This window comes from Orycteropus afer, unplaced genomic scaffold, assembly GCF_000298275.1.
Source record: "Orycteropus afer afer isolate SDZICR_OR568_19922 unplaced genomic scaffold, OryAfe1.0 scaffold00573, whole genome shotgun sequence".
NCBI classification, from domain to species: Eukaryota; Metazoa; Chordata; class Mammalia; order Tubulidentata; family Orycteropodidae; genus Orycteropus; species Orycteropus afer.
The window spans coordinates 1,384,956-1,400,792 of NW_006922160.1; the positions used below are offsets into that span (position 1 = coordinate 1,384,956).

The 15,837-nt window shown below is 40.3% G+C and overlaps 1 protein-coding gene across 1 annotated transcript in view; it reads left to right on the forward strand.

The window, feature by feature from the left end:
- Positions 1-15,837, forward strand: part of SIMC1 (SUMO interacting motifs containing 1) — a 144,829-nt gene that overhangs the window by 69,714 nt on the left and 59,278 nt on the right. The window contains exons 2-6 of the mRNA XM_042783001.1: positions 1,225-2,076; positions 2,140-2,787; positions 5,124-5,356; positions 6,157-6,226; positions 7,909-8,063. Coding sequence (XP_042638935.1) covers positions 1,225-2,076; positions 2,140-2,787; positions 5,124-5,356; positions 6,157-6,226; positions 7,909-8,063 — 1,958 coding nt within the window. The remainder of the gene's footprint in view (positions 1-1,224; positions 2,077-2,139; positions 2,788-5,123; positions 5,357-6,156; positions 6,227-7,908; positions 8,064-15,837) is intronic.

Sequence of the window (15,837 nt, forward strand, 5' to 3'; positions counted from 1 at the left end):
TGGTGTGTAAATTTGAATAATAGTACTATTAACTGGTCTTCCTTGTAGGCATATGGATATTATCCTGTCACTGACAGCACTGTACTTTAGGACAGATCTTGAAACATCCTTTGCAATAATGAATGCCCCACCATTCCTCTTCAAATTGTCATTCCAGGCATAATAGATCATCTGGTTGTCTGATTCAAAATGGCCAAAACCGGTCCACTTCAGCTAACTAATGCCTAGGATATCAATCTTTATGCATTCCTTTCTTTCTTTCTTTTTTTTAAGTTGTGATCAAGTCACTTCCAACTCATGGAAGTCCCCTGTGAGTCAAAGTAGAACTGTGCTCCACAGGTTTTTTTTTCTTTCCATTTCATATTTGACAACTTCCAATTTTCCTAGATTCATACTTCATACGTTCCATGTTCCTATTATTAATGGATGGTTGCAGCTGTTTCTCCTCAATTTGACTCGTGCCACATCAGCAAGTAGAAGTCTCAAAAGCTTTGCTTTATCCATATCATTAAGGTTGGTTCTACTCCGATGAGGCAGCTCTTTCCCTGTCATATTTTGAGTGCCTTCCGACCTAAGGGGCTCATCTTTCTGCATTGCATCAGACAATATTTCCCGGCTATTCATAAAGTTGCCCAGTAATGTATCAGACAGTGTTTCTCTGCTATTCATAAGGTTTTCCCTGGCCAGTTCTTTGAGAAGTGGATGGCCTCTTCTTTCTTCCTAGTCTGTCTCAGTCTATAAACTGCCTGTTACCTATGCACCAGGGGCATCCCGTGCTGACATTTGAAACACTGATGGCACAGCCTCAAGCCTCATAGCAGCACACAAACCACCACAGTAAGACAAACTGACAGACAAGTTCATTTCCCTTAACTGTTCAAAACCACTCTGCTCTCCCCTTACCTGGATCCCACCTGGATCCTGCTGCTTTTGTCATCCCTGGCAATTTTCCCTACCTCTCCCCAATCCCTCTTAGATCAGGGGAAAAAAAAATTCCTACGATGCCCCTGGTTATGTGTACATGGCATTTGGATAATTTAAGAAGGTATAGAGTTGATAGCTTTGACCAAGGTAAATGTTAACCTAAGAAAATAATGTTTATGTTATACAAGATGTATAAATTAACAGTGAAGTGAAAAGGTAAAATAATGCTTAAGTCTTAAGTCTTCTTATAAAGCTGAGAATCTCTACTTGACTTCTTGTATCTCACAATCCTTTACACAGGACTTCATCGACCTAACTAGAGAAACTAGACCAAGGGCAAAGGATCGTAATGGACTCTGTGTGATTGACCTGACAGGAACTGAGGAAGAAAACAGGCCAATTGCTACTCTTGACTTGACTCTAGACCCTGTTACTCCTTCACAGAAGGAAACAACCAGTTTTCAGGCATGTGCCAACCTCTCCAGCCAAGAGGTGATGGAAGGGCAGGTAGACCAAAGCTCTCAGCCTGTCACACGGAGAATTGTTAACAATGATCCTGTGGATTTGGACCTGTTGGAAGAAACCACACTTGAAGGTCCCCAACCCCCCACATCCATCAATCGGGACTCTGTTTGTCCAGCAGAGCCGAATTGTAGCTCAGCAGCATTAAAAGGTGACCTCAGCTTCTTGGCAAACCTACAGCTGACTTCAGTTGGTCTCTCCACAACAAGCAATAATGCTAACAGTAACAGTCAAAGGGCACCTTGGCCATGCCTACTGCAAACTTCACCATGTCCTCCACGAGCCTCCTCATGCCCACCACGAGCCTTGTCATGCCCTCCACAAACCATGCAGTGCCAACCACAAGCCCTGCCTCACCTGCCTCAAGATATGCCCTGCCCTCCTCAGGATGTGCCCTGCCCTAAGAATGGACTGTTCCTTCAGCAGAACATGCCAAGTCCACCTCAAGATTCATTGTGGCCTCCTCAGCTCTCACCAAGCCCACCTCAAGACTCACTCTGCCCACCTCCAGACTCTCTGGGCCTACCTCAGGATGTACCCAGTCCACCTCAAAACATATATCCACAAAATTTGGCACACCTGCGTGATATGCCACAGTCACTGCGAGATATGCCACAGTCACCAGCAGACATGCTATATTCATCTGGTGACATGTCACTGTCACCAGAAGACACGCCATATTCACCTGGAGACATGCCACTGTCACCTGAAGACATTCTACATTCAACTGGTGACATGCCACTATTACTAGAAAATGTGCCACGTTCACCTAGAGGTGTGCCATTGTCACCGGAAAACATGCCACATTCACCTGAAGGTGTGCCACTGTCACCAGAAGATGTGCCACAGTCACCAGGAAATATGCCTTGCTCACCAAGCGTTGGGCCACACTTACTGAGAAACATGCCACATTTATCGAGAGATGTGCCACATTCATCAAGAGATGTGCCATATTCTTCTGGAGATGTTCCATGCCCACTTGGAGATTTGCTTGACTTCCCATGGGACAAGCCTAACTCACCTCAGAATGACATACAGAACCGTGACACTCCTATGGATATCTCAGTTCCATCCTCTCAGAACTGCTCTCCCAGTCCACAGTCTCCACGGTCCGAAAGTCCCTTAGAGAAAGTTCCTTGGCTCTCTGTCCTGGAAACCCCAGTCAGAAAAGAGATATCACTGTTAGAGCCCGTCAACCCTAGATCTGCCCATGTACAAATACGAACACCACAAGGCGGGCTCCACAACAGACCATGCCTGCATAGACTGAAGTACTTCTTACGCCCTCCTGTGCATCACCTCTTCTTCCAGACACTAATACCAGATAAAGATGCAAGAGAGGTGAGCTTGCATATCTTCTTCTAAGATCATTTGTATAGGCCTAGGATAAAGCATGTGTGACTGGAGTCCATGCATGACAGGACAGGCCTAGTATAGACTTGACATCATTATATTCCCCTCACTGTCAAGACCATGCAGGGTAGAGTTAGATCAAGGTTCAAAATTCAGCCCCACACTTAAACATGGCACTGTTCAAGGCACTTTACCTTTCTAAGCCTTGGCTTTCCTATCTATATAATGGAAATAAAAATACACCTCACAAGGCCTTTTAATGAGATGACGTGTCCAGTGCGTTTTTGATTGTCTGGCTTATCTTAGGACTTCATCAGGTGTTTGTCTTCAACTCTTAGGCCTTTCTCTTCCTGATACCCTTATCACAGTTCCCATATCAGTGAGATAATAATGCTCTTGACACTTCAGTGCCTCCAAAAGTATTACTTTCTGCCCTTCAGGGAGGAAATTCAGTTTCAAGATTTTAGTGAAAATACTTCTTCCCATTGGTTCTCAATATTTGAGAACTAAACCAGATGTGTAAAGCAAAAAGTCCCACAATATGAAACTATTTTTTTCCAATATTCACAACTCCATCCCTAACATCACAAAGACTGGGTTGAAGTAGTTCCAACAGTCAAAAGGTGCATTTTCCTTCTGGTTGGAGCAATCAGTGACCCAGCTTAGCAGGTGCCAGGTGTTCCCATTGACTTGACTTTGAAGAATGATTTTTCTTCTTGTTTGAATTGTTTTTATTTTTCTCTTGTTTTCTCCTTCTGAGTGACTCCACTCAACCATTAGCTTCTTTTTTTTTTCCCGGTGGGTTTACCTCAAGTTGGTGATGCATCTATCCATTATCAAGAGCACATGGGAGACTAGAAAGAGTTTATTAGTTTTCCTAGTCGGGATTGTGGGGGTCTTTGTAAGTACTGCATGACTACATGAAGCTACCAGTAGATGCACATGGGAGACCACATCATCCTTCTCTGTATACACATACCCCAGATTTTTAGTTGATAGACTAGACAGGATGGATTTTTCTTTTTGATCCTTGTTTCTTATCTTCTTAAAGAACCTCAACTGTCTAGAATACATCTGTAAATCTTTTCTGCCCCTCCAATGGTTTATTTTTAGTCTGTAATAAATAATTCTTTACTAGGTCATTTTTCCCCTAACCTTCTTCAGCCATTCCCCACACTGCCACTTACTAGCCATTCAACTTAACTCCTCTGAGTCTTATTTTGTTTAGCTCTAAAATAGGGTCATAATGCCCTTATCATAGTTATTTGACTCCAAGATGAATACCTAAAGCACATAGCCATCTTTCAGGGCCTATAGAAATACTCTATAAATAATAGTTCCCTTTAAGAGTATGAGCATCAAAACAATTTATAAACATTTGTCTGTTTGTAGATATCCCCATTTGTAGGCAAGAAATGAGTAATAAGCGCCCAAGGTTGTAAAGTCCATCAAATGTAAAACCTGACCCCAAAGCAAGATGTTTGTTCTTTTATTGTCTTTTCTTGCTCTTAGTTTTCATTATACGCCACATGTGGCCATAGCCTCTCATCAGCTCAGGAGGACCCTCAGATGATTTGAGACATGAAGAGAGCTGACTGGTCTTCTCCAGAAGATTTTCTGGAAGGGCCCAGTCATCACTGTTTTACACTATGCTGCATGAGCGGTCATATCTTTCAAAGTTAATTTCAAATTATTTCAAAGTTAATATTTATTTTCTGAGTTAATAAGACTCAATTATTATAAAACTTTTTTAAAACATAAAAATATCAGCCACAGTGCTATCACTCAGCTTATTGTTTGGTGTATTTCCTTCTTAGTTGAACTTTTATACATGTGCATTTTAAATTTTTAATAATTGGGATTTTTACATATTCACTCCCAGTCTTTACATATATACTTAAAAAAAAGCAATTACTATTGTCTCAAAAACAGCAAAATATTATTCTGCTCCTAACAACAACCCTTATTTAAAATTTCTGTCTTCATACAGCATTGCAACAACCCTAAATCTCTCTTCACCCTCAGCCCAATATCAACTTACACGAACTCTTAACTCTTTTGTACTTTCTTTTCTATCCTTTACTTCCACATAGATGAATTCATGTTGTATATAGAATTTTTAATTTTGACTTTTTAAACTTAATGTAAGTATTTTCCCATATCATTAAAAGATTTTTAGATAAGGCTTTCCTATAATTTTTTTCAATTATGAAAAAATATTTCAAATGCATCAAACATTTTGCTGTCTTCAACCAGTTTCAGAACCTCTCATTTTTATGTGCTACAGTAACCCTTCCTGATTTTGTTTCTTTTTATCACTACAGAACAAGGGTCGGAAAGTAGAACCCATCTCTCATCGAAGACTAAGAATGGTGACAAATACGATTGAAGAAAATTTTCCCCTGGGGACTGTGCAATTTTTAATGGACTTTGTGTCACCTCAGCATTACCCACCCAGAGAAATTGTTGCTCACATCATTCAGAAAATCCTGCTGAGTGGCTCTGAGACTGTGGATGTCCTAAAGGAGGCCTACATGCTCCTCATGAAAATTCAACAGTATGAACCTTCCCAGCCAGCTGTTGGCAAATCTTCCAGGGACCCTGGGCTCAGGGCACTGGTTTCTCTTGCCTAAGCTTTATTCAGCTAACCCTTAGAGAGGCTGATTTAGTATTTTAGTATAGTTTGGGTCACAAGTGACAGGAAACTCAATCTAAACTGGCTTTAACCGCTGGTAAAAAAAAAAAAAAGAAGAAGAAGAAGAAGAATTTAATGACTCCTGTTACTAGAAACTTAAGGGTGTGATGTGACTTGACTCAGTTTTCAAACCTGGTCACTAGGACCCATTTTTCAACTCTGCCTTGGCTCTATTTTCAGGTTCCACATAGTAGCCCCCCAGCTTCAGACTTTTATGACAGTCCTAGTGAAAGAGAGAGTCTACTTCCTGGCTAGTTACACAAGAGTTCTGATGTTAAGTCCTGTAGGCTTTGATTGGTCTGACATGAGACATGTGCCCATCTTTCAGTCAGTCACTGTAAACTGAGGGGTAGAATATCATGATGGGCTTGACAGGTCACATGCTTTGTTCCAGGGTCCTGGTAGGTAAAGCCAGTTGGATATGGTCTAGAAGTGATAAAGAGTTGGTTTCTTGAAACACAATTAATGCCTCCAAAAATGGAAGTGTATACTGGGTAGCAAAAAGCAATGAAATTCTATTATACTTAGACTGAGGTAGTTTGGTACCAGAGAGTGGGCAAGAGCTCTGTGGATAAAAGGATTCTTCCTTTTATCATCTTCCAGATCCATCCCTTCTTCCACTAAACTCTCCAGAATTCTAATTAATGTCACTTGACTTTCAGGCTACATCCAGCCAATGCCAAGACAGTAGAGTGGGACTGGAAGCTGCTCACCTATGTCATGGAGGAAGAGGTAACATAACAACCATGAGGGTGTAGCTTTTACAGAGGAAGTTTTAACTAGAAACAAAAGTGAGAATAAATTCGATAGTAAGGTTTATTATTATAGTCCCATATCATTAAATTCATTATATTCCCTCCTTATACATCTGCTCCCACAAAAAATTTCAGTTGAAGTGCAGTATGCTGTCTTCTAATTAAAGATCGAATGCAGTCATTTATCCCCTCTCCCTTTTAATGAGATCTTGAGATCCCACTAAAAATAATAATAAGTGAATAGAGAACATTATTCGTGGCAGTAAAAATGAGGAGAAGGACAATAGACCTGAACAAAGATTTGGAAGGAAATATAAGAGTGATGACTGGGTAAAGAAAGCTACAGCCTAGAATACATGGAGAAGGGCTACAGCCAAGAGGGGAGGGAATCTACCCTTTAGAACACAGCAGACAGTTTGGGACTTAGAAACATAATATATGGTAGAGGGAGGGGTGAGGTATGGGCTATAAATGGGTATTTGTTGAAAGTCTATAAATGGAGCAGTCGGCCTGTCCCTTCTTGAGGATAGAAAGTCTAGTAGCCAGATTACCTACTGTAAAAGGGTGATAGTAGTAGTAGTATCATCAGAACCTGTCTAACTTAAGGGGGACAATATGACTCAAGATCAGCCCAAGGCTTATCCCTATGAAGTGGAGGTCAGACATACCTTCACTCTCCAACCTTTTTACTAGTTCTGACACCAGCACTTTCTACTTCTCTTCTGGTTCAGTAATCTGTTGCAGCAGCCATACAGAATTCATAGACCATGCTTACAGTTGTCGTATATTATGCAAATAACACTACATTGTACCATTGTTGGATTTTTGTGGGGGGGAATGATACAACCCTTCTCATATGTTAGCTTCCTGTGCCCACAATGTGTGTTATATGCATTTGCATGTTATATGCTAAAGTGAGGTAAGTCATTTATTAACAAAGCAACAAGGTACAACTGGGATCTATTGGGCTTTATTAGTTAGTATAATTTCACCTGTAATAGAAAATCCAACTCCAACTTGCTTAAACAATAAGGGTATGTGTTAGCTCACATTACTGCAAGTTTAACATTGGGGTAGACATCATATCATGGTTGCTTGATCTAGCAGTTCAACAGTTGACATTAAGGATCCAATTTCCTTCTGTCTCTCTGTTCTGCTGTCCACAGTTCTGGATTTATCCTAAGACTGATAGGTAAGTTCAATGTGAAAAAGAGACTGACTTCCCATTTTTGTCTCTTAAGATCAAACAAGTTGACACTGAGGTGACTCCAACTCACGGCAATCCCATGTGTGTCAGAGGAACTGTGCTCCATGGGGCTTTTACTGACTAGTTTTTCAGAAGTAGATTGACAGGCCTTTCTTCAAAGGTACCACTGGGTAGACTCGAACCCCCAACATTTGGGTTAGTTGCTGAGCATATTAACCACTTGCACCATCTAGGGACTCCTCTGGAGCCCTGTAGGGTATGATTCTTTTAGCACTTACTCTCTTTGTCTTCTTTTGTAATGTCCCAGCCTGCCTGCATTCTCCTAGGAGCCTTTCCTTCAGGCACAGCCACCCTTGCTGACATGTGGCCTTCCCTTAGATTTAATATTTATGAGAGCCAATACTCATTGTCATCCAGAAGAGGAAATGCTGACTTGTTCTTTCTCCCCACAGGGACAGAATCTGCCAGGGCGAGTCCTTTTTCTGCGTTACGTAGTCCAGACCCTGGAAGACGACTTCCAGCAAATCCTGAGGAGGCAACGCCAACACCTGCAGCAATCCATTGCAAGCACTGTGCTGTCCTGTGACAAGCAGTCTCACAATGTCAGGTAACCAACCACCTGAACCCTTGAATGGCAAGAGTTTGAGGTTATAGGTAGGCAGCTACTGAGTAAAAGCTATGTGACTAGTTCCTCTGTTCCTCTTCTGAGGGCCAAATGATCATATGGATGAGATTTTTCTAGTCACTACTTAGTGTAGCAGGATAATTATTAAAACCATAGATAATCCTAAAAGAACCTTTTTTCTGTACCAACTATGAGTCAGGCACAAATATTTCTTTCAAGACTATCAGACTTCCTGTGGTTTATTTCATATTGTCCAAACAACCCGGTACACTCCTCATGGGATACCTTAACTCTGTAAAACTTTTTACAGATTTTATAAACCTAGATTTTTTTTTTCCAGCCCCCTGAGGAGCTCAAGATAAATCTCTTGATTTTAGGATCTCATTTGTCACTATAAGTTTCTGAAAAGTAATGTTATAATGGTAGGCTATGTGGCTGACCAGATGAACAATGGGGAAGCAAGCATGCATTCTGTTTTATATAATCAGGATCAGAACTTCTGGAAGCTTCAAACCATGGTACTACTATATTCTTATACTAAGGGAAAAAGATGTGATTTCTAGGGTGGGATCTCAGGCTAGAATTTTCCTCTTGGAACCACACCCCTGGGTTTGTTGGAAGCAGTTCTCACCAGCGTAGTATACCGGTATCCTTTTTTAAGAGCAGCATTGAAATTTTTCCACTCAAATTTAAATTCCAATGTGTTCTTACATATTTATTGAGAATAATTTTCAGGGGCTGATATGGAATATTAACTACTGTGCCTCCTCTAACACAAAAAGGAGGCTGTTTCATTATGTCTGGGGCATTGGTCAGCTTCTTCCCCTTAGTTTGCATGCCCATATGCATTTGTCTGTATGTGGCGTTTTATGTAAAATTTAAATGTTAATGATTGTCAGGATAGACAATCAGTAGAGAACTATAAATAGCACAGGACAATGGATTTTTAAAAATTGCATTTTTAAAAATTAAACATAACAATTTAAATCTCAAGAGCAACTCTGCCCACCATTATGCTTACAAGTGTAGGCATTGAAACAAGTGACCTCTCTGCAGCTCTCATTTCCACCTCTTGTGGTGTGAGCCCCTCAGTATATTGAGTGTGATTCTTGGGCTTAAGAGATAGGCTGTTTGATGTCTTTGTGGCCTCTAAATGTAAGTCAAGGACCCCATTTTGTGCTTAATCAGTGAAAAAGAAAACCATCTGTTCCAGTTGTTCATTAAGAGATAGATGCTAGATTGATATCACAACTCATCAAACAAAAACTTGTACAATTTATTGTTTTTTGAATTATACCTCAAAGGTGACTTCAAGATTTCATTTACTTTGTTGTTGTTGAGAATATACACACCAAAACATACACCAATTCAACAATTTCTTTATATACCATTTGGTGGCATTGATTGCATTCTTCAAGTTGTGCAGCATTCTGACCGTTCTTTTCTGAGTTGTTCCTCCCTCATTAACATAAATTCACTGCCCCCTAAGGCTCTTATCTGATCTTTGGAGTTTCTGTTGTCAACTTGATCCCATATAAATAGTTCTTAAAAGAGCATAATGCTCAGAGGTTCCACCAGTCTCTGCCTGAGACTATGGCCCTTCGTCACTCTTCAAACCTGAAACGAAAATCACTCCTGTAGCTCAATTTTCAGTCAAACAATAGACAGGACCATAAGGTGAACATCTTTTCTTTGAGCCAAGATCCATCTGTTTTGCTCAAAGCAAAGAATACCAGAAAGATGTTTACTTGTGTTTTATTGACTGTGCAAAAGCATTTGATTGTGTGAATCATAACAAATTGTGGATAACATTGAGAAGAATGGGAATTCCAGAACACTTACTTGTACTCGTGAGGAACCTGTACATAGACCAGGAGGCTGTCATTCAAACAGAAAAAGGGAACACTACATGGATAAAACTCAAGAAGGCAGTGTGTCAGGGTTGTATCCTTTCACCATACTTATTTAATCTGTATGCTGAGCAAATAATCCGAGAAACTGAACTATATGAAGAAGAACATAGCATTAGGGTTGGAAGAAGAATCATTAACAACCTGTGATACACTGACACACAACTTTGCTTGCTGAAAGTGAGGATGACTTGAAGTACTTACTGATAAAGATTGAAGAATACAGTCTGCAGTATGGATTACATCTCAATATAAAGAAAACAAAAATCCTTACAACTGGTCCTATAAGCAACATTACGATAAACAGAGAAAAGACTGAAATTGTCAAAAACTTCACATTACTTGGTTCTGCAATCAACACCAATTTAAGCAGCAGTCAGGACATCAGACAACATATAGCACTGGGCAAATCAGCTGCAAAGGACCAAGTCTTTCAAGTGCTAAAGAGCAAAGATGTCTCCTTGAGGACTAAGGTGCACCTGACATAAGCCATGGTATTTTCAGTCACCTCATATGCGTGTAAGAGCTTGACAATGAATAAGGAAGACCAAAAAAGAATTGATGCTTTTGAGCTGTGGTGTTGGCAAAGAGTGCTGAAAGTACTGTGGACTGCTAAAAGAGCTAACAGATCTGTCCTGGAGGAAGTACAGCCAGAATGCTCCTTGGAGGCAAGAATGGCCAGATTTTGTCTCACATACTTTGGTCATGTTGTCAGAAGATACCTGTGTTAGACTGGGTTCTCTAGAGAAACAAAACCAGTAAAGCTTATATACAGAGAGAGAGAAATTTATCTTAGGAAAATGGCTCACACACTTATAGAAACTGGCAAGTCCAAAGTTCTTGGATCAAACATCAACCTGGAGGCTTTTCCCGACTCACGCAGCTGCAGGGGCTGAGGAGCTCAAAGTTGGCAGGCAGTACACTGGCTATTGACTCCAACAAATGATGAATCCAAGATCTCCAGGCCGAATGGTGGATTGTTCGTTCACAGACAGTTGTAGGCAGCACAACAGAATCCCAATCCACAGAAGAGTGTCCCTTTTCCCAGGATGTCCATAAATACACTGGAAGCAGGCCACACCCCTAGGGAAACTCCCTTTCAGTAGATTGGCTGCTCAAAACATATGCATCTGATCCCATCATAGGAATAGCCACATCACAACTGCTTAAACCACACAGAATTGTGGTCCAGCCAAGTTGACACACAGCTCCAACTATCACAGGACCATTCCTTGGAGAAGAATGTCATGCTTGGTAAGATGGAAGTTTGACAAAAGAGGGGAAGGCCCTCCACGAGATGGATTGACACCATGGCAGTGGCGATGGGCTCGAGTATAGCAAGAATCATGGAGCTGGCTCAGGACCAGGCGGTGTTTTGTTCTGCTGTGCATAGGGTCACTATGAGTCAGAGATGACTCAACGGCACCTAACAACAACAACAATAAGGTGAACAGTAATTCAAGGAAGATGCACACTGCTTAGAACAATCAACCATTTGAGATCAAAAGGGCAACATTTGCCCAAGGACAAAATTCAGAAGGCAGAAAGGGTTAGGAGAGAAGGAAGACTGGAAATGAGAAACACAGGGAGAATGTGGGAAGAGTGATGTTACATTGAACTCACTGCTGTCCAGTTGATACCAACTCATAGCAACCCCTCTTTGGGTTTCCGAGTTGGTACCTCTACAGAAGTAGATTGCCCAGTCTTCCTTCCAAGGAGTGGCTGGTAGTTTGAACTGCTAGCCTTCTGGTTAGCAGTCAAATGCTGCCTTAGGAAATAAAATGTGTGTGAATTGGTGAATGGAAAACAGATTTGCTCTGTAAACTTTCATCCAAATCACAATTTAAAAAAAAATCCTCTAAAGATGCCCCATTTAAAAAAAAAAAAAAAAAAAGCATAATGCTCAACATGGACATTTAAAGGTAATTTTTTTGAAAAAGAGAAAGAGAGAAATCAGTCTCTATATGCCACTTTCTTAAGGGATTTTCTTTTGCTCTTTTTTTTTTTTTTTTGCGCTATGCACACAAAGACTCAATGCTTAGGAGACAGTGAGCTTCTGTTAGATGATGATATAATTTAGGAATGGATAAGGGTGACAGTTGCACACATGATAACCATAATTGATATAACTGAATTGTGCATGTGAAGATTATTGAAATGGCAAATTTTTGTTACATACGTATTTATTGTTGTTGTTGTGTTGGCTGTCATCAGTTTGGCCCTCAGTCATTGCCATGTGTTGCAGAGTAGGATTTTCTTGGCTGTCATCTTTACAGAAGCAGTTCACCAAGACTTTCTTCTGCAGAACCACTGGGTGGGTTTGCACTGACAACCTTTAGGTTATCAGTCAATTGCTTACACCACCCAGATCTGCAAAAGACAGTACCTATGTAAGGTGGAAACCTGTGAGAGAAGGCAATCTACTTCCTTAGTGATACTGCCTCAGAAACCCAAGGAGGGGTCGCTATGAGTCGGATCTACTTGATGGCAATAGATTAGTGATTTAGTACAGAACATTAGAAAAGAGAGAAGACTGCACTCTGTCAAAGGTAGAAAACTTGTGAGACCCAGGAAAACAAGGCAGTCCCATGAACTTCTGGCTCTCACAGGTTTTGCTGTATATGTTTACCACAATTAAGAAAAAAAGAGTAAATAAGTTGTACAAGATTTAAGAAATACACTAAACCCCCAGGTTCCCTTCTCTATTTTATCCTTTTCCCTAGGGTAACTGCTTTCCACTTTTATTTGATTCTGTTGATATTTACTAGGAGCTCTGGTGGGATAGTACCTAAGACGTTTGACTGTTAACCAGAAGGCTGGCAGTTCAAACCCACCAGCCACTCCTCAGAAGGAAGATTGGGCAATCTACTTCCATAGTGATACCACCTTGGAAACCCAAGGAGGGGTTGCTATGAGTAAGATCTGACTCAACGCAATGGATGTGGTTTTTGGCTTTTTTTTTTTTTTTTTTCGATAAACAATAAGCTTATGTTGCTACTTCTTGATTTTTCACCATTTTCCATTATCTGTTGACATGGCAGATGAGGAGTTAGCTCTTTTTTCTGCCCATCTGCCCTCTCATACACATACACATTTCCCAGTCCCCATACCATTAATATATGTTAATGTTAAGCCATAATTTTGTTTAGATCAGTATTCAGTGTTTCTATTACTATAACTATATATGTTAGTCAGAATTGAAGCAAATTATAAACTATGATTACTTTTCCCTTTCCTAAAGTTAATAGTCTTACTTTTAGTTTCCTAGTTTTCTATATGCATATCAGAAATCTACCCCAAATTCTCTCCTAGTGCTCTCAATCTCCTCTCAATATGTTTGTTTGCACTAGGTACCCACCAGGTTTTCTATTTATTTCTTCTTGAGGAAATCTATCATGGAGCATTTTTACCTCCTTCAATCTGGATTGGTTATTCTCTTTGCCAGTCTCCTTCCCCTATTGAAGATACCTTTCACCTCTTTCCAGTATTGGATCTCTTGAGTTTTTTTGTTTATTTATTTTCTGTCTTAGGTCTTTTTCTCTTTCTTGGTTTATTCACTCATTGTGATGGATCAGGCTCCATTACCTTCCTAAGAAAGTTATGTAGGCAGTAAAGTTTTTGAGATTTTACATGTCTTAAAATATCTTTATCTTCCCACACATGTTTTGACAACTTAGCTGAGTTTAGAAACCTAGGTTACAAATAACTTTTCTTTGGCACCTTGAAGTACCTTCTATTGTCTTCTAGCTTCCAGAATTGCTGTTAGGAAATCATAAGATATTTTCATTAATGGTTTTTTCGTATGTGCCCTCTTTCTTTCCTCTGGAAGTTTGTAGAATCCTCTTTTGGCCTGGTATGCTTGTTGTCTGTATTTATCCATGGTAATGGGCATTCAGTTGGCCATTTCAGTCTGGAAACATAGCATTCAGTTCTAGAAAGTAGGATTTTTCACTTTTAAAATTTATCATAATTTTTTTAATTTTCAAGTTTCAAGAGTTCTTTTTTTTTCTCTCTCTAAATGTGCCATCTTTAAAAAAAAAGTGTTCTTTCCTTGTTCTCTTCTTTATGATCCACATCTTCTTTTATATCTTTGATGATAGATTTTTATTTATTTTTCTCTGCATAAAGTCTGTTTTGTGCAAGTCTCTCTTTTTTGTTTTAGATATTTTTTTTTTATCTCTCATGTTAGAAGCTTTCCTTAGATGTCTAGTAAACCTTGTTAGTTTACTTATGTTCAAGGTGAGAGACTCAAAAGCTGATGGAGGCTCTGAGCACATGGGAGGAATTGTCATTTCTGAACTTCCCTGTAGGTGGAACTAGCTGCCTACTTCTTTGAAAAATCCCCATGGTAGTATCTTTGGCCTTTCCTTTTGTGCTAGTTGGCTTTTCCTGAGAAGACTTTCAATCTCCTATGTGAAGGATGGGTTTCTTCCTATGTAAAGGATAGATTTCTAGAAACCAAGTGTGGGGAGACAGCCAAGGCTCCCTGCATTCGGCAGGCATGTGTTCATTTGTTGTTGTTGTTGTTATTTGCCGTCGAGTCGGCCCCGACTCATAGCAACCCCTCTTTGGGTTTCCGAGGCAGTATCACTACGGAAGTAGGATTGCCCAACCTTCCTTCCGAGGAGTGGCTGGTGGATTTGAACCGCCAGCCTTCTGGTTAGCAGTCAAGTGCCTTAGCCACTATGCTACCAGAGCTCCCTGTGTTCATTTAGTACCCCTATATTTGTGCCCATGCCTTTACCTCCCAACAGTGCTTGATGTCCCACAATCCAGAGGACTCTTTCCAACCATCCTACTTATGTAACTTACCCTTGTCATCCCCTTCTTCAGAGAAATCTAGTGCTGCCATTGCAGAGCTAATAAAGATACTTTTTCTTTCCTCTCTTTCTTCCTTCCTTTCTTCTTTATTTCTTATTGGTAAATAGAGTTGATCTCAGTTTTCTCCAATGCTGGCTTGGAATTCAGCTTCCTCAATTCTACAAGTCATTTAAATTTATCTTTCTACCAAAGCCATAATGTTACTATTGTTAGTTAGGTGCAGTCAAGTCAATTTTCAACTGGTAGCGACCTCGTGACAGAGTAGAACTGCCCTGTAGGATCCTCTAGGCTCTAATCTTTACAGATTAAGGATAATCTTTATAGTTTAATGTTTATAGATTAATATAAGGAGCTCTGGTGGCTCAATGCCTAAGGCATTTGACTGCTAACCAGAAGGTTGGCAGTTCAAATCCACCAGCTACTCTACAGAAGGAAGACTAGGCAATTTACTTCCTTAAATATTTGCTACCTCAGAGACCCAAAGGGACTTGATGAGTCGGACTTGATGGCAGTGAGCTTGGTTTTGGTTTTTTGGTTAATCTTTGCCGAAGCAGATTACCACTTCTTTCTTCCATGGAGCTACTGACTAGGTGGGTTCAAACTGCCGACCTTTCAGTTAACAGCTAAGCCACCAGAGCTCCTTTGCAAAGGCCATAGACTTAGATTAAACATCATACTTTTTTTTTTATTGTGATTTGGGTAAAAATTTACAGAGCAAATTCACTTTCCATACATCAGTTCACATACACTTTGTCTCATGACATTGACCACAATTCACCACAATGCAACAGCACCCCTCCCACTCCTCACAATAGTCACCTCTTCCCTGTATCCATCCCTCCATGCAGCCCTGCCCCTTGAGCTGTCTTCCTGTGCATAAACAGCCCTTCTTTCTCCCATGATTGTTCTCTCCAAGGAGTGTATCGACCTCAGGTAAATGTTCAACTCCTATGCCTGTCTTTTGTTTGCCTGGAAGCCAAAGGTATGGATTCAATTCCACACCTGAAAGGCAGCTAGGGACCATA